Raw genomic sequence first — 22,493 nt, forward strand, 5'->3', positions numbered from 1 at the left:
GAAAATTCCACCAGAAATGTAATAACAATAAAAATAACAATAATAATGGAATTATAGATTAAAGGACAATAAGATTTCAGGTCACAGAAGCAGGGATGGCGGTGTTGTGGACATTTTGGATGTCAGTCATGATCCAACCAAGTACAAAGACCAGTTACCTTGTTGGTGGCTTGTCGTTTACTCCTCCGAAAAATGTGAGACTGAACAAGAAAGAAATATCTGTTAGTCTAAACGTTTTGATCAGAATGTCAGATCAGTTAGGACGTCTGTGCTGTTTGGCATAATGTTTTAATACTTACATTTTTGAGACTGTACCAGAGAGTAAGCAAGGAATATATCTACATCGATCAATACATCTATTGCAATAGTGTCTTTCAGATCATCAGAATCAGAAAACTTTATTAATCCCAAGGGAAATTATGTTCGTAACATGCTCTGTACTCAACATGTCACAATAAATTAAAAAGAAATAATATTATAAAGTGCAAAAACATACTAAAGAGCTTAGAAACCATGTTAACAATGTGCAAGAAAATGCAGTTCCAGAAGAATCCTTCATTGTGATTTTATCAGAGATGAATTGTACGTTTTTATTGCGACAGGAAGATAGGACCTCCTGTGGCGCTCAGTCTTTGAGATGGGTAGTCTCAGTATGTTGGTCTTGTGCTTCTGTGTTGGACCAGGAGCTCATGGAGGGGGTGGCTGATGTTGTCCAGTATACTCCTTAGTTTCAGGAGCATCCTTCTCTCCATAACCGTCTCCAAGGAGTCCAGTTTCACCCCTAGCACATCACCAGCTTTGCGGATAAGTCTGATGAGTCTCTTAGTGTCTGCCACCATTAATCTGCTGCCCCAGCAAACCACAGCCAACAGAAGTCAGGTCCTTCAGACGTAGAAGGACCTGAGCCTCCTCAAGAAATAGAATTTTTTTTTGTAAAGGGCCTCAATGTTCCGAGCCCAGTCCAGTCTATGAGGATCCCAAAATATTTGTAGTCCTCAATCACATCCACATTGACCCGCTGGATGGAAACAAGGGTCACAGGAGACTTGATCCTCCGTAGGTCCACCTCCAGACTTTGCCACATTGAGCTGCACATGGTTCAGCTCACACCAAGCAACAAAGTCCTCCACCACAGCCCTGTAGTAAAGTCTCCTCAGCCTTGCTGATACATCCAACTATGGCAGAGTCATCAGAGAACTTCGGAAGGTGGCGAGTCTCTAACCGATAGTTGAAGTAAGTTAAGTAAGTAAGAAGATAAGTAAGTAAGATAGTTGAAGATGTGCGGTAGCACACTGAAAACACCTCTTGAGATGTTGTTTCCTCAGATACGGCTTCTTCTTTGCGACACGTCTCCCATAGAGACGAATGGGACGCCTAGCTCACACTGGTACCAGAGAGCTTCCACTCCTGGCCCAGAGATGCACAAGTACTTTTTGGCGTTTGGACAAAAAAAACTCTACAGGGACCACTTGATCAAAAGAAGGAATGATGAATGGAGGAGCCATTTGCAATGTATCAGAGGATTGAAATAATCATTCATTCAAGTACTTTTTGGCGCACTAAGTGAACTTACAATGGCTACATAGCTTTGCCCATCTTAATGCTTCTCTACAGGTTTCTTTCTAAGGTTTTCTGACAGCTCCTAGGACTTCATGACTGTTGTCTGCAGGCAACCATAAGACGACTGTGGACAGGTGAATATTGGGCACTATTTAGAGGGAGCCTGACAGAACACAGTCCTGTAATCATGTGACGCAAAGTCTGGACGTGAGACTTGAGATGAAGTGTGGTTTAGAAACAGCAGCTCTGGCACAGAGATGTGAGACTGGAAACATGTTGGATGAACAAATGGAAGTAGGGGACGATGTTGCGCAGTGATGGAGTAAGCTCTGTGTTATTCCACAGTATATTAATGGTCAAGACATCAAAGAGGAGGGACACCCCACTGAATTAGTTTGTTGGCTCATTTCGATACCACCTGGCCATGAGCAGTTTGAGGAATCACTGTAAGTGGACTAGGCACACCAAATCGGGAGACAGCAGATGTTACTAACGGAGAAGAAACCTTGAGTGATCGCCACATAGTTAAGTTGGGGAGATCGTCTGCCTCGGTCAACAACAAGAGAGTGAAGCAGGAGTGAAATGTTTGTTCACCTATTCGTGCAGTGCCTTTCTGCACTTGAATTTGTTTTTTTAAGTGCATGTTTACACTCACATTTTTCTTTTCTCCTTTTCCCACCATTATATAAATAATTTTGGATGTTCGGACAAAAAAAAAATTCAACAGGGACCACTTGATCAAAAGAAGGAATGAGGAATGGAGGAGAAGTGTGCTGGTGTCCATCTTCAAGAACAAGGGAGATGTCCAGTGTTGTAGCAACTATAGAGGGATAAAGTTGATGAGCCATATGATGTGTTGTGGGAAAGAGTAGTGGAAGGGCAGATGTTATCATATGGAATCATGCCAAAAAAGAGCACCACAGATGCAGCGTTTGCTTTGAGGATGTTCATGCAGAAGTACAGAGAAGGTCAGAAGTGCCAAGAGAAGAGTTGTGGTATTGTATGAGGAAGTCTGGAGTGGCAGAGAAGTATGTTCGAGTGGTGCAGGACATGTATGCCAGGTGTAAGACAGTGGTGAGGTGTGTTGCAGGTGTAACAGAGGAGCTCTGAGCCCCTTCTTGTTTGCCATGGTGATAGACAGGTTGACAGATGAGGTTCCCTTGGACCATGATGTTTGCAGATGACATTGTGATCTGTGGTGAGAGCAGGGAGCAAGAGGAAGATAAGCTGGAGAGGTGGAGGTGTGTATTAGAAAGGAGAGGAAAGAAGGGTTAGCCGCAGTGAGACGTAATACATGTATGTGAATGAGAGGGACCCAAGCGGACATGCGAAGTTACAGGATGTAGAGAAAAGAAGGTGGTGGATTTTAAGTACTTAGGCTCAACTGTCCAGGGCAATGGAGAGTATGAGAAATAGGTGAAGATGCGGGTGCAGGCAGGATGGAATAATTGGACAAAAGTGTCAGGTGTGATGTGTGACAAAAGGGTGTCGGCAAGGATGAAAGGGAAAGTATACAAAACGGTTGTCAGGCCAGCAATGTTGTATGGTTTGGAAACAGTTGCACAGGAGGCAGAGCTAGAGGCAGCAGAGATGAAGATGCTGAGGTTCTCTCTGGGAGTCAGCAGGATGGATAGGATCAGGAAGCAGTTTATCAGAGGGACAGCACATGTCAGGTGTTTAGGTGACAAAGTCAGAGATGACTGACTGGATAAAACGCTACTTGAGCAGGAGGCAACAGTACGTGGAGGTAGATATCAATAAATCAAAAGAGGGAATGTACGACGCAGAAACTGCTAGATTACTCTGTAGAAGAGACTATAAAGTTTAAAGTAACAGAAGATTAGCAACCCGCAAAGGACTAAAACAAACCCAGACAGTCATATAACATGTCATGTCAAGTTTGCAATGTAGCAGAGGATTGAAATAATCATTCATTCATTGTCGAGAAATCATTTTACATAACTTCTAATTTTGTCTCTGATCGCTTGGTGCCCTTGTCAACCAGGATAATTCAGGTAAACATGTCAGTCAAAAAGCAATGTGGATCACATCACAAGGAGGGCAAATTAAGAGCAAACATATGAGACATGGACTGATCAGTCCAGATAATTTTGTACTGGTGTTAAATTGTTGAGCATATTCCTTAACATGTGCACACATCCATCCCATGAGGACAAGCAGACAGCATGACAAGGAATCTCTCCAGAGATACACCTCAGGCATTAATTGTGCCCGGCGACATACCAAGCCGTTTAATACGTTTCATAACGTCCCACATCAGACAAAGATGCAGTGCCTTGCGGAGCCACACCTTGGCTAAATTTGGACACGTTGTGGCAGACTACAGAATGGCAAATTTTGGGCCCCTGTTTAGTGTCATGACACAACAGCTGTTAATGAATCTCTGATTCTTTATGGTGTCTGAACATACCTTCTCCATCTCGCCACTCTTCCTCTTCCGAGCCTGGTTGGTTATTTTAACAGTGATAGCGCTCTCTTCTCCCTGACGGCGAAGCGCCACACGGTTTGGCTGAAGTGGGCTGAAGGAAATCTCCATTTCAGGCTGAGGGAAGCGGCTGGTCTTTCCATTCTCCGTCGAAATCTCAGAAGAATCCAACACTGATGGGTAACTGGTGGAGCCCTGAGGGAGGTATACGGTGAAAATCCTGGTTAATTATAGTAGCAAAATTAACATTAATAATATGGACCTGTTGGAAAGTAGCCAACTCTTCACATGCAGTCGTCTCATCAGGAAATCACGAGGTGCAGAATGGTAAATTTGGAACCATGGAGGTCAGTCTAGTTGGACAATATCATTTATAGAAGCGGTTTGACAGACGTTCAATAGTTCAAGAGAATCAGAGAAAAGATTGGCAATCCTCCTATGATCTAACAACCTGAAATGTCGGTCGTACGGGCAGTGAAAGGTAATGGAGTGAGTGGAAGTGGAATACAGCCAATGTAAAATCCAGGACAAGTCTAAGACTACGGTTGCAAAAGCGGAGGGTGGGAATTTCACAGTAAATTTCCCAGGGAAGTAAAGCTTGGGAATTATTCAAAATGGCAAGTATTCCATTGGAATAATGAGAATTGATGGAAACCTGGGGGAACTAGCAGGAAGTCGTAAGAAAACATTCATCCAAAATGTTTTCCAATGATATTTCAACAGATTTATTTGCATGGATAAACAAAAACAAGAATGTCGGGTTCAATATTACACATCTCCGAACACCAATCATTCAAAAATGCATGCCCCATCCAAGAATCTCCACCAAGTCCCATCCTGATTGTTAAATGAACAACGTTCCTCTCCCTCCATTTAAATGTGCAAATCAAGAAATCCTCTGCATTTTTGCACAGGTAATAGGCTCTTTCTGGGTCTCATCAATATCCAATAAGTCCACTTCTTAAACATCCAACTATGACTCTTGCTTTTCAGCGTCACTTTCTAGCCTTGAGGATGGCTCTGTGTCAGACTCAATGAGCCTTAGGTTTGCCAAAATGCCAACTTGCTTTTAATTACCACTCTCACATTTATGAGCCTGTTGCAAGTCTTTGTGTGGGTGTTGCCAAACACTGACCGGCATTTTTACACACACCATGTAAACAGAGGTTCTTATCAAAACTGCATTTGGATTACAAATTGATAATCAATACATGTGATCTCTATCAGTGACCGGCACTCTGTTTGATCGGTATCATTCATTGGCAGCAAAAAAAATGATCAGATCATGCCTATTTCTATGTTATATATGCTATTTAAACATTGAACAAATATATTTCCATCCAATTCACTTTTAGTCCACAGGTTCATATCCATGCCTTCGATAGTCTCTCTGCTTCAGGCTCCAAAGTATGGTCCAGACATCTTCTGGTGGAGGCACACACTGTGCCAGTCGGGGTGTGGACTCAATAGCCATGAAGTAAGCAGTTTGCAGTTTGAATGGCATGTTTGTTTTAGTCAAGACGATGCCGAAACATACTTGAATAAACTAAATTCAAACTATATTCAAGTTCTCTAAATTCCTTTAAATTCTTCCGTTAAGTTTTGCAACCCTATCTTAGAAAGTTGGAGCATTGCAATCTTGGCAAATTCTACTCACTTGACTCCTGACTGACTGCTGGCTATCCTTCCGTGATGGTGATGTCTTAACAGGCTGAACCATCTCACATGGAACAACAGGATCAACAACTTCTGTCACCTGGAAAAGTTTAAACAAAACAAACAAAAAATGAAAATTACAATTTTTCCCCCAATTTCATTATATATTAAATTAACTTAATTTCAGTACAGATGGTTTCAGTAATAATATCAGTCAAGATCTGAAGAAATGTTCTCAGTCAGATAAAACGGTGAGTGAAAAACATGATAGCATTTGGTTCCATGTATGTTCACTGCAAGTTCCTATCTGCTCCTGCCACGGCCTGTCCATTGCCGCAAATAAACTGTTAAAAAAATAACAGAAATATAGTTCAATCTATTGAAATGAAGAGGATTGGCAAACATTTTAAGCTCCTTCAACAACAAGTAAATAAGTTATTTATGTTGAAAAACTAGTCGGTCTCGACTTTCTAGAATTTCTACTAGTTGGTTTCACTGTTCCCCTGACACACACAAATGGATCATCAATGATCATCATCAGGTGCTTCAAGCTGTTTTGATTTTCAAGCATTTTGTCATTTTTCATGTCTCAGTATGTCAACCAATACAGGGCAAAAGGGTCTGCTGTGCCCAGTCTCCTTCCTGCCTGCAGGCCTGCATAGACCAGGTGGCCTCCATCAGATGTCCGAGTGTTCCATCATCACACCAACGTCCCAACAAATGCAGCATCTCAAGCCTAAATGACTTCAGACCAGTCTCTCTGACGTGCAGTAATAAAATAATTTCTGTGATGACCACAGATGTTGAAGTAACATATGCCAAAAGGTTCCTGACGATGGGCTAAGCTTGCGATAATGGTCAACCGCATTATATTAATGTGGTGCATGACTTATAGGAAAGGTGAAACATGTTACTCATCTCAACACATATCGGCAATGAGGATCATAGACGTTTGCCAACATTGCAGGGACTGTGGTAATATGCTTTCTATCCCAGTGACATTGACCTTCGGAGGTGAGCATGGTTTTCTTTGCTGCAGCTCCTGGATGAGTTGATCTTTCTCCTTGTGACTGCTGAGCAGGTTGCCAAGTTTAATCTCCAGAGCAGCCACCAGTGCATCTCTCTCACTTTTCCAATTCTCCATCAACTTTTCCATCTTTGCCAGTTCACTCTCCTGATTGGGATGGATGGAGAGAGGGAGAGAGGGAGAGAGAGAGAGAGAGAGAGAAAGAGAAAAAGAGCCAAGTAAAAACCTAGTGATTCAATTTGATGCTTTGGGTTGTGATTCGACTCAGTATACACAAATAAGAGTCTGAAAAAAACGTAAAATAGTTGTTTTGATGTTCACCTGAACATTTGTGCATGTCACCTCGCAAGTTCTGCATGAACACATACAAACTTAATTTCATGAATTTGGAATGGATTATGGATGAACCTCACCAACATTTTGTGAGTGTGGACGTCAGAGGGAAGTGAACATTTCTCCTCACAACAGGATCGCTGAGACACACAAAACTAACGCATGATAGTGAGCAAAGATGGAGCAATTCTCTACTTGGAATTGGGTAACTCATGAAGAATGATTTTGTGTTTGACTGATTTCATGAAGACAGAGACCACTAGTTCTGTGGGTGTGAGCATATATGCATGTATTCAGGTACAATTTATTAGAAGCAAGTCACATATTATGCACTCGCTAATAGTGGTGAGGGAGTCCTCAACACTGTGTGTCTGTGTAGAGGCGACGACACTGAAGTGTCCGGAGGAATTAAAATGACTTTAGGTAGAACCTAAACATATTCCTGAATCAATCTCGAGATATTTCTACTGATCACAAGATAAAGATAAGCTACACTTATTACAAACATCCCAGAAAAACTGTATTTGCAAAAAATAAGAGTGACTCGCCAGTCAACAAAAACAGCAGCAAACGCTGCATAGGAGGTCAAAATCCTAGTTGAGGGGGGGGCCACACCGCGAAAGCACGGGGTAATGGGTAGTACTAGTGAATCTCAAAATTGAGAATGATACTTTCCTCAAATCTTGCTCCTCAACAAGAGCTTCCGAATCAATTCATAATGACTCCTTACCAAATGTCCATTCTGCAGCTTATATTTTTCTCTATCTTCAGAAAATTTCCTCATCTCCAGGTTCCTCTTCTTCTCAGCTTCCTGGACCTGAGAGATGAGAGACAGCTTGTCCTCCTGCCACCTCTTCTTCTCTAACTGTTGCTTCTCACAGCTCAGCTGAAGACAGAGTTTCAAAGATGTCAGGGTTCAAATAAATAGCCAGAAAAAATTGCAAAAACATTCAACCTAATTTTAACATCAATGCTCATACATGCACTACTAACATCCCTACACTTGCAACTGTGCTGTCTCAAAATGTTACATAAATAGAGCAATTGCAGAGAGAAGGTTCTCCGCTGCTGGTGATAATTTGAGATCAAAATGGAGCAACATAACACCACCATCTCCTCTGCAGAATTGTGATCCAGCTCTGACCTGACCAAAGATTATCACCTTCATGCTCTCCTGAGCTTGATTCAATTCTTCTTTTGCCACACGCAGCGCGTCTGAGATCCCGTCATCCACGGTTCCGCCACGTCTCAGAAAGGTACCCCTAACTCTTTCAAGCTCTGAAACACATACACTTAAAATCAAGGCAACGCAGGTATTGACATTAGTATTCAGAGTGTCTGTGTTTGTCTCGAGGCAAAGTGCATAGGGCTATTAGGGTGGTTTCAGACTGCAGAGTCTGTCTTGGGTGGCCTGAGTCTGATTCGCCCCCTGCTGTGCAGCCTTGCACCTATGCGCATCAGGTGATGTCCTTTATTTTGTCATCAGCTGGCAGCTCTCTGCACAAAATAGCTTGTTTGTGACCCACTACGAAACACATCACAAGGAAGTTGTCATCAGCTGATTTCAAATAATATAATAATATATATAAAGCAGACATGAAGCAAAAACTTTTGTTCTTGGTTCATGTGTGCTTTATTCATGTATTCTGATTCAATTTTAGACAGTAAGGAAAAAAGGTTATCCATCTGTATGTAAAGCTCATGAAACAATGGTATCCATAATGTGTCAATGAAGTGCTAAATCCTTCGCATCAGCTATACGTATGTTGCGCCAAATACTCTTTGACTAATGGATTTCCCAGCAATAGGATGCATCAAGTCTTCTCAAGACACAATTCCAACATGCATCCTTCTTTGATGACTTCTTCTTGGATACGTTTTTTGACACCAAATGAGTTTCATAAATGTGAAAAAAATGTATTACCGCTGGACAGTTCCTGGATAACATTTTCTTTCACTGCTAACATCTGATCCATCTGCACCTGTGTCTCCTCCTGCTCTATCAAAGTAGAGCGCATGTCTTCCAGGACACGCTCCTTGTCCTTTAGATCTGTGCACACACACATATATAAACAACTGCAGTGTATACAAGTATCCTACAGCATTAAGATGTATTTTTACCATCACAGGCTTTCTGGTATTGCTTTTGCATCTGATCAGACATGTTGCTGGACATAATTTCCTGTACACAATAATATCATCATAAATCATTGTCTCCGCATTAACAGGAGGTCAGACAAGCTTACCACTTTCTGTTGCTTGACAGTCTGGGCCCAGATTCCCAACTGCTGCGCCTGCAGGTGCTTCTTTACTTTGTCCGCCTCAGCCAAATTGAGCTTCATAACTCGCTCCTGGTCTCTCATGGATGCTATCTACAGACACATATATTTGCATTATATATTTTATGATCTAGCACTCCCCCTAACCCTGAATAAGGTGGTGGTTAACTGAAGATGCATATGTGTATTTTATGCAACATCATGCATCATGAAACTAACATCATGAAAATATACTTGAATTTCATCAAAATTACAGGAAAGGACAAGTGAAAACCAAAAATAACACACCACATTGAAGTTTTAGTTGTTACTTTTAGCCATTTGTTTTCAAACAACTTGAATGGTATGTTTGTTCAAGTCAGTGAAGGTGTGAGGTTTTGTCAAAGCTTTGGGTTGAAAAAAACAACAAAAGGCCATGTTATGTGATGGAAACTTGCAAACAGACACAAATTATATTTAAAAATAAATAAATCAATAATGATAATAATAATAATAATACCCAAATTCCCCCTTTGTGGGAAGAATAAATAAATAAAAAAAAATAGTATCCACTCTAGATCCCAAAAGTACCTCTTTCTGGACTTGCTGGATCTGCTTCTTATAGTCAGCCAGTTTCTCCAGCAGATCTGAAGTCTCCAACTTGTTCCTCTGGAGGTCAAGATCTAGAGATAAAAGTCTCTCGCAGTGTTGCCCGTTGTTTTCCTTTAGTCTGAAATGGCAACATTAACAAAAGATTCCGCCATTACTCCCCAGAACAGAAGATGAAAAACAACAACTTTACACAGCTTCTTTCTGATGACACAAATGGTAACAAGCATGCCATTGTTGCAATCAAATATTAAAGTGAGTATCAGTTAATTGTTTATCATAGTATTTGACTAAGATAAGAGTAAACTAATAGCCATGAATTTCAAATGGTACAAGCTGAAGGTATAGCACAAATCCTTGTTTCTCATTTCTTACTTTTGCATGTGTTGTTTAATTGTAAGCAGCAGCAGCACAGAACATAGAGTGGAGGAGTAAAACGCATCAAACAAATATAGCTTTTAATAGGGATGGGGATGATGGTCACTTTTCTAAATATATTTAATTTCTATTCATAAGGTCATGTGTCAATAAATAATATGTTTTGACAATGTAAGTGTTTCAACTGTGTGACAATACAAACACAAATCCATCTTATGTTCTGTTGCAAAATATTAATCAAATTCAACATTTTCAATGCTGCCATAATTTTAAAAGCATGGCTGGGCTGTAAAAGTATGGTCTGTTGTACAAGTTTAATCATCGAGGTTTCAGAGTGGTTTGCAGATGGATTGTGCACATGGATGGGTCATGGCAAAATTGCACATCAGTGAACTGAATGACAACACCAGCTCATTAACTAAATTATCATTGTTATCGACATTACTATTTTGATCAAGACCAAAACTTAACACGAGATAATATTAAAACTTTCAAGAGATTATCAAAGGACTGATCTGAATGTGAGTCTTCATGAACAGATAAGCAGCAGAAGCTAGTTGAGCAATACCAGAACAACACTCTCAGAAACTAGTATTAGGATTCCTTTCATTAATCGACATGAAACATCTTGCAGCTTTAACTCACTAAGGCCTTATTTTTGGATGCATGAATTTAATGCCTTTTAAGACTTTTAGGGTTCCGTGGGAACAGTAGTATAACACAAGACAACACACTCCAAACCACTCTGTAACTGTAACAATGTTCTCCATAGTGATGAGATGTAAAAAAGGAATAGTGGATGCATTTAGACACATAAGAAGTGGTCACTGAATTAAATATAAAAGACAGTTACCTGCTGATTTCTTCAGTCTTCTCCAAGAGCTCGATGTCCTTTTCAATGATGGTCTTGCGAGCCACTTCCAAGAGTTCCCGATACTTGTCTACTTCCTGATGCTGAGCTTCCTGGATAGCACTGTCCACTTCCCCCTCTTCTTGTTCAAGAGCCACCTCAGAGATTTTATCTGAAGATTTAGCTGGTTTTTCTATTGCAGAGATGTTTTCATCCCGTTTTTCTTTGCTCTCCTTTACTGAAGCATTGTTTCCCTCTTTTATCTGGGCCAATGATAGAATTTCAGCCTGTAATTCAGATTTTATTTTTCTCAGCTCTTCATGGGAGGAAGTGACCTCTTTAAGTTTGATTCGGAGACACTCTGAAATCTCTTCTTCTTTGAGGCACTTTTGCTTCAAATCCTTCACAAGTGTCTGGTAGGTTTCTTCTTGTTCATTCAGTTTAAGTTTCATCTGGTCCAGCTGCATTTGAGAGTTAAGTTCTTCTTGTAGTTTCACCTTCAGCTGTTCTTGTAGCTTCTGTTCAGAGGACTGTTCGCAAAGTGTTTTCTTCATGTGCAGGCTGGATTCTTGTCTACTTAACTGGTGCTCTCTAAACTCCTGACCTTCCTGATCTAAGGTCACCTGTTGGTGCAGAAGTACCTCTTTGGCAGGAGTGACCTCCTGGATCTGGTTCTGCTGGACCAAGCTGCTCGTAAAACTAGGAACTTCCTCCATCAGTCGGCTTTCATTCACTGTCTTCGTGATGGACTCATGTATGTGTGCAGCTTGATCTGGGACTAAAGACTGTTCAGCACACTGTATCGCCGTCGTAACCTGCAGAGAGTTAAGGGCATTAGGTTATTTTTTAACTCTTGTGAAATGTCTAGTCAGGTAGGACTTCTGCAAGTGTGGTGCCCTGCAGTTGTCTGTTAGACTGCCAAGTCTGTGCTCTTCTTAATTTCCACATCAACAATAATTTGTTCTCTGCCTCTTCACTCAGAGTCAATGTCTAGGAAAGCTTTGTTTGACCCTCTCATTGTTCAGAATTATGAGAATGTGTTCCGCATTCTTTCTTCGCTTCCATTCAAGTCTGCAGGCACACTTGAGGCGATTATCATGATTTTTTTCACACTATCAGGAACATCAAAAGCAGGATTATCTGAAACAACAGCCAATATTAAGCCTACCTAAACCTCTATAGTACTTCCCCACCCAGCACAGTTGTTGTTATACCTCCAGGAAAGGCACTTCAGCTTTAGGTTTTTTAATAATTCAATCTGTCTTTCAGAATAATAATTCCATTGAAAGTGTCATTTTGGATATTACCTGCAGCATCTGCTTCTGTCCTGTCTTAGCCTCCTGAATGTGTAAAGGGGGGGGCTCTGCTGCCCCCTGTAGGTCTGACACTTGTCTCTGTAGCTGCTCCACATATAAGGTCATCTCCTGGAGCTGAAGACGAAGGTTCAGGTTATCCTTATCAGGTGTAAATAATTCACCTAAAACAGTAGAGGGGAAACAAAATTAAAGTTTGATGGTGATCTTTCTCATCTACTACTTTTGATAGACTGTACACACCTACAGTTAGTGAGGGGCCAAAACACATGGCACAATAACAATGTTACTATTAGGAGATGTATGTGTAACTTAAAGAAACAAAGGGAAAAATAAAACAGATGGCCAGTTCTGGAGCCGAGTTGCATGAATGTGAAGCATCAACCCAAGTTTGAGTGACAGGTCATATGGTAACAAGAAAAGGAGGAGCATTTCATTATTTTATCTTCAGTTTTCATTGTCATGTCACAGACAAAAGAAACGTAAATTAAGAATGTAAATTATTGTCTTTTCCTGTTATATGGTTCACAAACTACAGTGAGTTTCATATTTTTGGTCTGTTTGAAAACAATTATATTTGCTAACTATGAGTGGATAATTTAGACAATTAAAATCAGGCCTACCGTAGAAACAAAGCAGCAATGGATAAATCAGAACTTGGGTTCATGATCATAATTTTGAAATGTATTTTTAGAGCGGTGTTTAAAGGATGCTCCATAATGATATTGTATTTGACATTCATGACGTTGATTTTATCAGACCGAAGCTTACATCTGCAACTTTTCCAACAAGCAAACTTATTCAGAAGAATTTCCAAATGCATTGTCACAACTTCAGGTCTGTATTTTGTGTATCATATGCATTGTTGATCAGCCAGGATTGTCAATGACTCGAGATCACAGGAATCTTCCTTTAATAGTGTATTCAAAACATGCAATTTACCTGTCAAACTCAGAGTATCTAGAAAGCATGCCGTGGACTATGCTATCCTACATAGTTATGTAAGACCGTTGCTCAGCATCACTGCAGGAGAGAGTTGGGCCACCTCATTGAGCCCTCATATATTATTCCTAAGACCCAAAATCAACTTGTTTTGATTAAAAAAAACAAACCTACAACCCCAACCTACAACTTATTGTCTCACCACAATCCTTGTGAAGTGTACGTCAAATGAAGTGACTTTAATTTAAATCAGATATACCTATATAAAAATGCAGCAGATGAATGAGTGAGACACTGAATGAATGAGTAAGAAGATAAGAAAAAAATCTTAACTACCTTGGAAACTATGAGCAACCAGGTCCCCCGACAACTTGTCTCCTTGACCATCTACTTTGTCCAAGGCCATACCAACCTCTGCAGCTTCGATGGCCTTCTTAAGTTCTGCTAACCCAGATGAATATTTCTCCACAGAATTTTCCTGGTGAGCAATAGACAGAGCAGATGGACAGATTTGAAACTTACACGCTCATCACTCCATCCCTCCGAATAAGAGCATCAAGTGGGATGGTGAAGAATATCACATTCTAATGGATATAGAGATACATTTAAATATTTTTCAGTGATGTACTGAAACTAAAGACCCTGAAATGAGCAGGACTTGTATGATGGTGTTGATCGCTGTTGTTAGAGTATGTATTATATGTAAGTATTATGGTGCAACGCTATGGGCACATTGTAAAGCATAAATGAATAACTTGCGACTCAAAAATCAAACCCTGCACATCTTGTTAAAGCAGTCAATACAGCATCTATTAGACATCAATCAAGAGGCATAAAGCGGTTACCATGGACTGTCCAGGTTGACCTTCTGTTGAAGTCACCATTTTGTCAATCAGTTTCTTGAAGATGTCCAGACGTTCATCAGCTCGTTGCTCAACAATCTCTATCTCCCTGGCCAGACGAGACCTATCACAAAGAAACATTTCCACACTACCATGACTTCATGGAGCTCATGTAAAAGGAAGTTCCAAAATTGCATACTAAAATCAACACACCATTCTATTGTGATTGCATTTAAAATGATTGGTCAAAAAATGTGGAAAACCTTTTTCCTGGTTCCCAAATCGTATTCCAAGCCATGGTTCAAATGTTGCTGACCACTAACCACCACCACAAACTTGGGGGGGTCACTTCATTCTTGTTTTATTATTGTTAACATGTATCCAAAATGTATTCAGCCAATTAACATTTTGTTTTTAAATATGTGCCTCAATTCACTGGAAAAACTGCGTAGTGTTCCACGTAGTCCTGATAAATAAGAAATTTCCTCTCACTCAAAGTTGCTCTGCATTTCAGAATAAAGGCTGGTGAATTTAGAGCAGATCTCCTCCCGGACACTGGTTTCCATGATCATGTAATCAGCTCGCTCTTTCTTCAACTTCATCTGCAGTTCATTTACAAGAGCCTCCTGCAGCTGCAAAAACGAAGCACAAGCACAGTGACTATGTAGTTCACAGATGAAAACACTTTGATGACTGACACAGGACAACAGGAAAAGTCGAATATTCATCTCTAATCTGCAGACAATTGCATTGACATTCATCTGACTTTGCATTATATTACATTGCTTCCAACACATTATTTGAATTCTTGCAGTTTCTGTGTCAGGTACATATCAAATATTAGAATTGAGGTTTTTCCATTTCCTTTGTCAGTGAGTTCCATATTCCCCACACTATTGCAATGCACATCAGTCTGGTTCTAGCATATGGTTGTCCCCCCTTCATCTCTTGTATTCATCAGGAGTTAGTTTAAACATTCTTTGGAGATGATCCGGTAGCAGTCCATTTCTGCCTCTAAACATGACCAGCCGTGTTTGTCTTTCCACAAGCACAGGTAACCTCAACACTCTTGCTTCAGCAAACAGTTCATGGTATGTGCTCTGTAATCTGCCTTATACAATTTTCTAAGAGCCTTCATCAGTAGCAGAAGCAGTGGTCTAGTATTAGTTAGGTTGCTATTCACCCACACCTCGACTCCACAGAGTAGTTTTGGGAGTATCAGAGTACTGTCAACGATCTTTCATTCAAGTAGTAGCCATGTGAGCTGCACGTCTGTACTGCATACTTCAAAATGTAATTAGTAAATTGGTTTATAGTGTACATGCCCATCACTGGCTAATTAACTGAAACATCCTGGCACTTTAAGTCTGGGCAGCAGCAATCAATTGCTTAAAGGACTCCGCTATTCCGTCAATTGATAAGGAGGGATGGGTGACAACATATCTTCACGATAAACCGCCAAAAACAATCTCTGCGATGAGAATTCTCAACTCATCGCTGCATTGGAGTAGCATACACGAACACCACGAGACCCTAACAGCGCGCCGTGCTCTCCAGCTCCACAGCGTTTGACAGCCAACACTGGCGTGTGACAGTTGTAAGAGAGTTTGCTGGACTTTGGTTCACGAATGTAGTTTTAAACTTGTTTTCAATACAGGAAACCTCTGATAATGGCATTGCTCGATTCTAAGTCTCTAAGAATAATAACAAGAATACTATTCTCCACAGCAAGAAATCAAAACCGCTTCACCACACTTGCTGCATCTGGATGTGAGTCATAAGCATGGGTGCCTCACATTTAACTATGAAATTACTGAACATCACTGCCTCACAATGAGGGTGGCAGACCTACAAAGTCACAACAGGTGTACACTAACAAAAAGCATAATTGCATTTGGTGGCAAAGGAAAATGTGTAGTGTAATTTCTTGTGTAATGAGAACCCCTTACCTGGTACCTCCTTTTACTGACAAGTATTTTATTGTCATCTTCTTCATCAGTGGTTTCACCAGTGGTTTCCTTACCAAGAAGCTAGAAAGTGTGAGAAGTGTGAGAAACACACATTAGGTGAGATACCTAAACCACGATCATTTAATTAGCACAAATTAAATGACATGACACAGTTGCCAACAAGCACCACAGAGGACTCCACATCTTACACAGCCACTTGAGACAATATTTACCTCCGACAAACTGTTCTGACCTTCAGAGAATAATGAGTGTACAACACTGCGAGCAGAAGTCCATGAGGTATCACTCAAACAGTCTGTTACACATACATTCAAAGTTGCATGGACTGATTCATTTCCAAATTTAGATAAACCCTTTGAGGCAAATAGGATAACTTTATTATAATAAGCACAGCTATATAAAAGTTTTCCAAAGTATCGACAATGTAGCCATACAAACTGTCAAAATGCCACAATCATTAAGAAATATTTGGTGGGATATCTGCACAATTGTCCAGCAAGGTTACAGAATGCAGTTACAGTGGTATTGTAATTTCTGATCATGCTACAGTATCACTGTCATATTCTGACTCACAAATACATATGGAAAGGACTAGATGGAGATTGCAGCAGAAATGGCGATTGGACGCGGAATTTATAGCATACATTGTACCTCGAGACAAACAGAAAAGAAACCTCAGCCGGGGTCAGATGGGAGGCTTTTAAAGCTTTTAACAGAGGCCAGATCATTAGCTTTATGTCTTCCAAATCAAGGAAATCACAGCAAAATTATTGTCATTAGAATCCACGATAAAAGTGTACGAAAAGACACTGTTTGACAACCCCAACTGTGAAATTGAACTGGAACTTAAGGTCCTGAGAGCACAATATATGGAAAAATAGCCATGATTATATTACTTCCAAAGCCTGGAAAGCCTAGTCAGGAATGTGAAAATTCAGACCAATCAGCCTTCTGAATGCAGATGTTAAATTATTATGTAAAGCTCTTGTTAAGCGACTAGAAGTGGTTTTACTTATTAATAATGATCAAAACGGGTTTATTAAGGGTCGTGAGGGATTACACAATTTTAGGGGGTACTGAATATATTCTATTGTCAGAGAGAGAGACCAGACACCGCATTTTTATCACTTGATGCGGAAAAAGAATTTAACAGGGTCGAATGGTCTTATTTGTCTGACATGCTTAATCGATTTGGTTTTGGAGAAGTTTTTATAAAATGGTTGAAATTGTTGTACACAGATCCGAAGGCAGAAATTCTTACAAACAATACAATATCAAAATTGTTGAAGTTGACTGGAATTATTACAGGTGAAACAGATCACCGCATTGTTTTATTAAGGACGCTGTAATCGTTTTTCTCACCAATTTGGAAAGATCTCTTTCAGCAATGAATAAAATAATAAATATATTTGGTAGCTTTTCAACATAGATAGTTAATAATTCCAAATCATCGCTGATGTTGCTGAACTCTAAGGAAAGACCTAACGGCACACAACAAAAAGGTGAATTTCAATTGGTTGATCAGTTTACATACTTGGGAATAACAAATTCAGTCAAATGTGTTAGAGCTTGTCCAAACAAACTACAAATTAGTATTAGATGAAATCACAAATTCAACCAGCAGGTGGACCTCTCTGCCAATATCATTGGCTGGAAGGATAAATATTCTAAAAATTAATGTACTTCCAAAACTGGTGTACTTGTTCCAGAACATACCTCTTCCAGCTCCTTCAAATCTATTTTCTATGTTAAGGAAATATTTCTAAAGTTTATTGGAATAAAAGACGACCCAGGTCCCGTTTGTCACTTCTATATTTACCATACGACAGAGGCGGACTTCAGTGTCCAAACTCTCTTTGGTATTGCTGGGCTTCACAGTTGAGAACCATTGTGTTCTATTTTTCAAAAGAAAACCATCCTGTTTGGGTAGTAATGGAATCCATATCTTTAATTTACGGTTTATTATTTTATTTACGGTCATGGAGAGAAGGATGCTCCTGAAACTAAGGAGCATCCTGAATAACATCACTCATGCCCCTCGATGAGCTCCTGGTCAAATACAGTAGCACACGTACCAACAGACTGAGATACCCAACTCAAAGACTGAGCGCCACAGGAGGTCCTTTCTCCCTGTTGCAATAAAAGCGAACAATTCATCTATGAAAAAATCACAATGAAGGATTCTTCTTGAACTGCATTTTCTTGCACATTGTTCACATGGTTTCTAAGCTCTTCAGTATAGTGATAGCGTTTTTGCACTTTATAATATTATTTCTTTTTAATTTATTGTGATGTGTTGAGTACAGAGCATGTTACAAACATAATTTCCCTTGAGATTAATAAAATTTTTCTGATTCTCATAAATTTGGGTCTTCAAGTCCTTTTGACACAATTAACAGTCGCCTCAGGATATTGCAATGCAAATGGCTCATGCATCCATACGTCACTCCAGAAAAACTCAATAGATTCAATGGGAATATTTATGATTTATGTTTTAAATGTGGTCAACATAAGGGGACTTTTTTTCATTGTGTCTGGCAATGTGCCAACTGTATTAAGTCCTGGTTTGATGTCAAATGTAAGATTGAAGAGATTCTATGTACACAAATCAAATTTTATGCAAAAATGGTATCCTGCAGGAAATAACTATACCAAATGCCAATGCACATGTATGGATCATTGCCTTTTGGAAGCAAAGCGCATAACAACACTGAAGTGGAAATGTGTAAATCCTCGAAGTATTCAAAAGTGGTTAAATGTGTTGCCACGGAAAAGATATATTTTTTGATCAAAGGAAAGTGTTATCGATAGGATTTTATTATTGTGTATGTGGATTTATATGATTATTACTGTGGCTTCATTTTATTATTATTTGGTGGCAAAATAAAATATTCCACCTTTTAAACTTGCAATATTGACTGCTCACCCAAAGGTCCATTAGGCTTGTGTCCAAACCACTGAGGGAGCTACTCATACTGTTGCAAGATGCTATGGTGTCATCATGGTTGGCAGAGGAATCGTCAGCAGAAGTCTGAGTGGTGGAGGGAAGTAGTGGTGTGCTCAGAACAATCACCTAGACACAAAACAATGATCAAAAAAAAAGAAAGAGAAGAAAAAACGGAATTGAAAAAAAATATGTCAATATACAGATATACACACTTATGATATGAAAAATAAAAAATAAAAAATATATATATATATCATTTCTGTAGTTAAAAATCCATTCCGTTTGCACAGTTGAAGTGACACATCATAATGTTAACAATGAAACAACAACCTGCTGAGCGATGGCAGAAAACTTGAGGACGTTGAGTGTCTCGTCATACATGGAGGCACATTGGTTGATGTTGACAATCATAGAGGCTTTTCCTCTAGTGCAGAAGAAACTCTGCAAGTAGCGGGTCAGTTTGCTTTCCCTGAAGGGGACGTGCTGAAACAGCCTTGGGGAACATACAAATGCACAAATAAGTCCAATCTTGACCGCATAACAACAGAAAGATATAAATATAAACATTTAAAACATGTTGTACTGTAGACACGAGTACACACACACACACACAGACACACACACACGTATTTCTATCCTTGTGAGGTATCGCATTGCCAACTAGGGATGCTCCAATCAGGGTTTTTGCTCCAATGCACTGGTCAGCCAGAGTGCCAATCACTGATACAGATGAGATGATCTGTGTCCATAATATGAAAACATGAATGTTTTAATATATCTCTTCAAGAAGGCAAACTATAGAAAAAAACCCTTGCAGAATGCAGTAACTATTGTCATAAGGACAACTGAAAAACATTTAATTTGATGTGAGACCTTGCAGTTTGGTGAATCTCTTGAGACTTTGCTATGTCTATGAAATATTTACATACTGGCCGCTTGGACTCAGAAACAGAGAGCACTGCATTTAAGTTGCATTAAGTTTCCACCCCGGACGTATGTTTCACTTTCAGGTGGCGACTGATCCAGATAGTTTCCGTCTCATCTAAGCTCTGTGAAATTAATTATTATTTCTTGGGCAATTAGCTTAGCGTTCTGAATGTCACGTTCAGACCAGCGGATATTACTAAGCGTCAGCTAAGCGCAGCTACGCTGACAGCTGCTAAGGAACCAGCGGTCTCAGTTTCATAAGCCCGGAAAACTCTGTCAAGTGCTGGCACTTTAAATGGCATATTTAATTTTAACGCAGTTCAGTGCACGTTTTCCCATGCATGTTCTGCAGGATGCAAACTTTAAATGACAGTTTGAAAGAATCTTCACGGCAGACTGTTGCTTCACGGCTGCTGCTGATGAGCAGCGAGTAGGGAGGAAGAGTCGCATCACAACCAGCAGGGCCTCATCTGTCATATGTGATCGGTTGTTATGATCGGCAATGACAGGTAGTAATCGGCTTTAATCGGTCACTCTGAAATCGGCCGATCACAATGGGTGACCGATCGATCGGAGCATTCCCCAGCCTCTCACCCTAAAACTAACCATCCAAAACACTTGGCAACCAGTAGGGCTGGTTAATTAATCACATTTTTTTATCACGATTATGTCTTCTACTATGAAGACGTGATAATCATTCATGAAACCATTATTTAGCTTAACATCCGTCTCCCCACCAGCTCTCGTTCTGTGTCATATGTGCTCTGCTCGCTAATGGACTTCATTATTGATTAATCCACATCGAGGCACTGGCCTTGTCCTGAGACTTTGATTGATTGGCTCACCACCCAGTAGTAGTTGATAAAGAAGGTGGGTTTGGGTGGATTTTAAGTACTTGGGCTATACTGTCCAGGGAAATGGAGAGTGTGAGAAAGAGGTGAGGAAGCAGGTGCAGGAAGGATGGAATAATTGGACAAAAGTGTCAGCTGTGATGTGTGACAAAAGGGTGTCGACAAGGGAAAGTGTACAAAACGGTGGTCAGGCCAGCAATGTTGTATGGTTTGGAAACAGTCGCGCTGAGGAAAAGGCTGTAGGTAGCAGCAATGAAGATGCTGAGGTTCTCTCTGGGAGTCAGCAGGATGGATAGGATCTGGAACCAGTATAGCAGAGGGACAGCACATGTCAGGAGTTTAGGAGACAAAGTCAGAGAGGCTAGATTGAGATGGTTTAGACATGTACAGAGGAGAGAGAGCCAGTACATTGATAGGAAGATTGGTTGAAGGTTGAAGTTGGAACTGCCAGGCAGAAGGTCGAGAGGAAGGCCGAAGAGGAGATTTATGGACATGGTGAAGGAGGACATGAGGTTTGTAGGTTTGAGAGAAGAGGAAGCAGAGGACAGGGTTAGATGGACGAATATGATCCACTGTGGCGACCCCTGAAGGGAGAAGCCGAAGGAAAAAGAAGAAGAAAAGATGAAAATCTCCATTATATAGGAGGTCGCTGTACAGTACATTGCTGTATCACCGTTTTTTCACAACTCTGGCGATCAATAATGAAAAAGTAAGAATAGAACACACAAAACTAACACTTGAAATATTCAGAAAAGAGTCTCACTTGGTCTGCTGATTTTGACGTAGTATGTTAATACACTTTCCCAGGATGAGCAGCGATGTGTTGATGTTTCCGGCTTCTTTCAGGCGAATTCCATTATTCTGGGTTTTGGCACAGCGTTCTGACCCAGCCAGGTCACAAAGACACAGCCTAGAGTAGTGAATATGCCAACATATGTTCACTAATTTAAGAAATGGAAACCTTTACAACTGAATCAGAACAAGACCCACTCTCCAACAGCTTGAACCCTCAGCATTCCTGCATCTTCAATTTTCATAATGCGGATGGAGAAAATACTGTGACTGCAGAGAAGAAGCAGCAGATAGTTGCAGATTTTACAGTTCATAGTAGACAACAAACCTACACCATGGGCAAGAGCAGACCTTCTACTAGAGAGCTGGTTGAGTTTGGTGGATGAGAAACTCTGGTTCTTCTTCCCAAGTTTCATCAACTTATATGCTTCCTCTGCGTTATCGACCTGAACCCAGCGAAGATCTGAGAGAAAAATAGAGTACAGAAAGAACAAATTAAATTCCAGCATTAATGACTGCATTTTGTGAGAATTTTAAGACTCCAGCTAAGGTTAAATGGCAACATGTTTTCACTCTGACGGCATCTCATATTTGATGGTTGTTTTTTTATGCCGAAGAGTTCAAGCCTTATTCTTATGCAGTAGTGTTTCAATTGTTAGTCCCATTGACTAAAATAAAAGTTGGGGTGCCACTGATCATACAGCACAATTGGTACCATGTGATCATGAACATTACATTAACCATAACCTATTTTCATAACCTAAAATCAATAAACACCAATGAACTCTGAAT

General features: G+C 40.2%; 1 protein-coding gene across 3 annotated transcripts in view; it reads right to left on the bottom strand.

Moving 5' to 3' along the window:
* Positions 1-22,493, bottom strand: part of kif20ba (kinesin family member 20Ba) — a 36,022-nt gene that overhangs the window by 4,609 nt on the left and 8,920 nt on the right. Inside the window, exons 9-29 of one of the 3 annotated variants that reach the window (XM_053875836.1) lie at positions 22,053-22,164; positions 21,900-21,971; positions 21,673-21,819; positions 19,462-19,624; positions 19,111-19,257; positions 16,164-16,244; positions 14,707-14,846; positions 14,239-14,338; positions 13,709-13,847; positions 12,425-12,594; positions 11,121-11,932; positions 9,872-10,010; positions 9,269-9,394; positions 9,144-9,204; positions 8,947-9,072; positions 8,185-8,300; positions 7,753-7,908; positions 6,669-6,836; positions 5,664-5,762; positions 3,992-4,201; positions 159-200 (exon numbers count right to left, since the gene is read on the bottom strand). In XM_053875836.1, coding sequence (XP_053731811.1) covers positions 159-200; positions 3,992-4,201; positions 5,664-5,762; positions 6,669-6,836; positions 7,753-7,908; positions 8,185-8,300; positions 8,947-9,072; positions 9,144-9,204; positions 9,269-9,394; positions 9,872-10,010; positions 11,121-11,932; positions 12,425-12,594; positions 13,709-13,847; positions 14,239-14,338; positions 14,707-14,846; positions 16,164-16,244; positions 19,111-19,257; positions 19,462-19,624; positions 21,673-21,819; positions 21,900-21,971; positions 22,053-22,164 — 3,326 coding nt within the window. Of the gene's footprint in view, positions 1-158; positions 201-3,991; positions 4,202-5,663; positions 5,763-6,668; positions 6,837-7,752; positions 7,909-8,184; positions 8,301-8,946; positions 9,073-9,143; positions 9,205-9,268; positions 9,395-9,871; positions 10,011-11,120; positions 11,933-12,424; positions 12,595-13,708; positions 13,851-14,217; positions 14,339-14,706; positions 14,847-16,163; positions 16,245-19,110; positions 19,258-19,461; positions 19,625-21,672; positions 21,820-21,899; positions 21,972-22,052; positions 22,165-22,493 lie in introns of all 3 variants that reach the window. The other 2 variants (XM_053875835.1, XM_053875837.1) reach the window with 2 other exon arrangements.

Source organism: Synchiropus splendidus, chromosome 9 (genome assembly GCF_027744825.2).
Source record: "Synchiropus splendidus isolate RoL2022-P1 chromosome 9, RoL_Sspl_1.0, whole genome shotgun sequence".
Classification (NCBI taxonomy): domain Eukaryota; kingdom Metazoa; phylum Chordata; class Actinopteri; order Syngnathiformes; family Callionymidae; genus Synchiropus; species Synchiropus splendidus.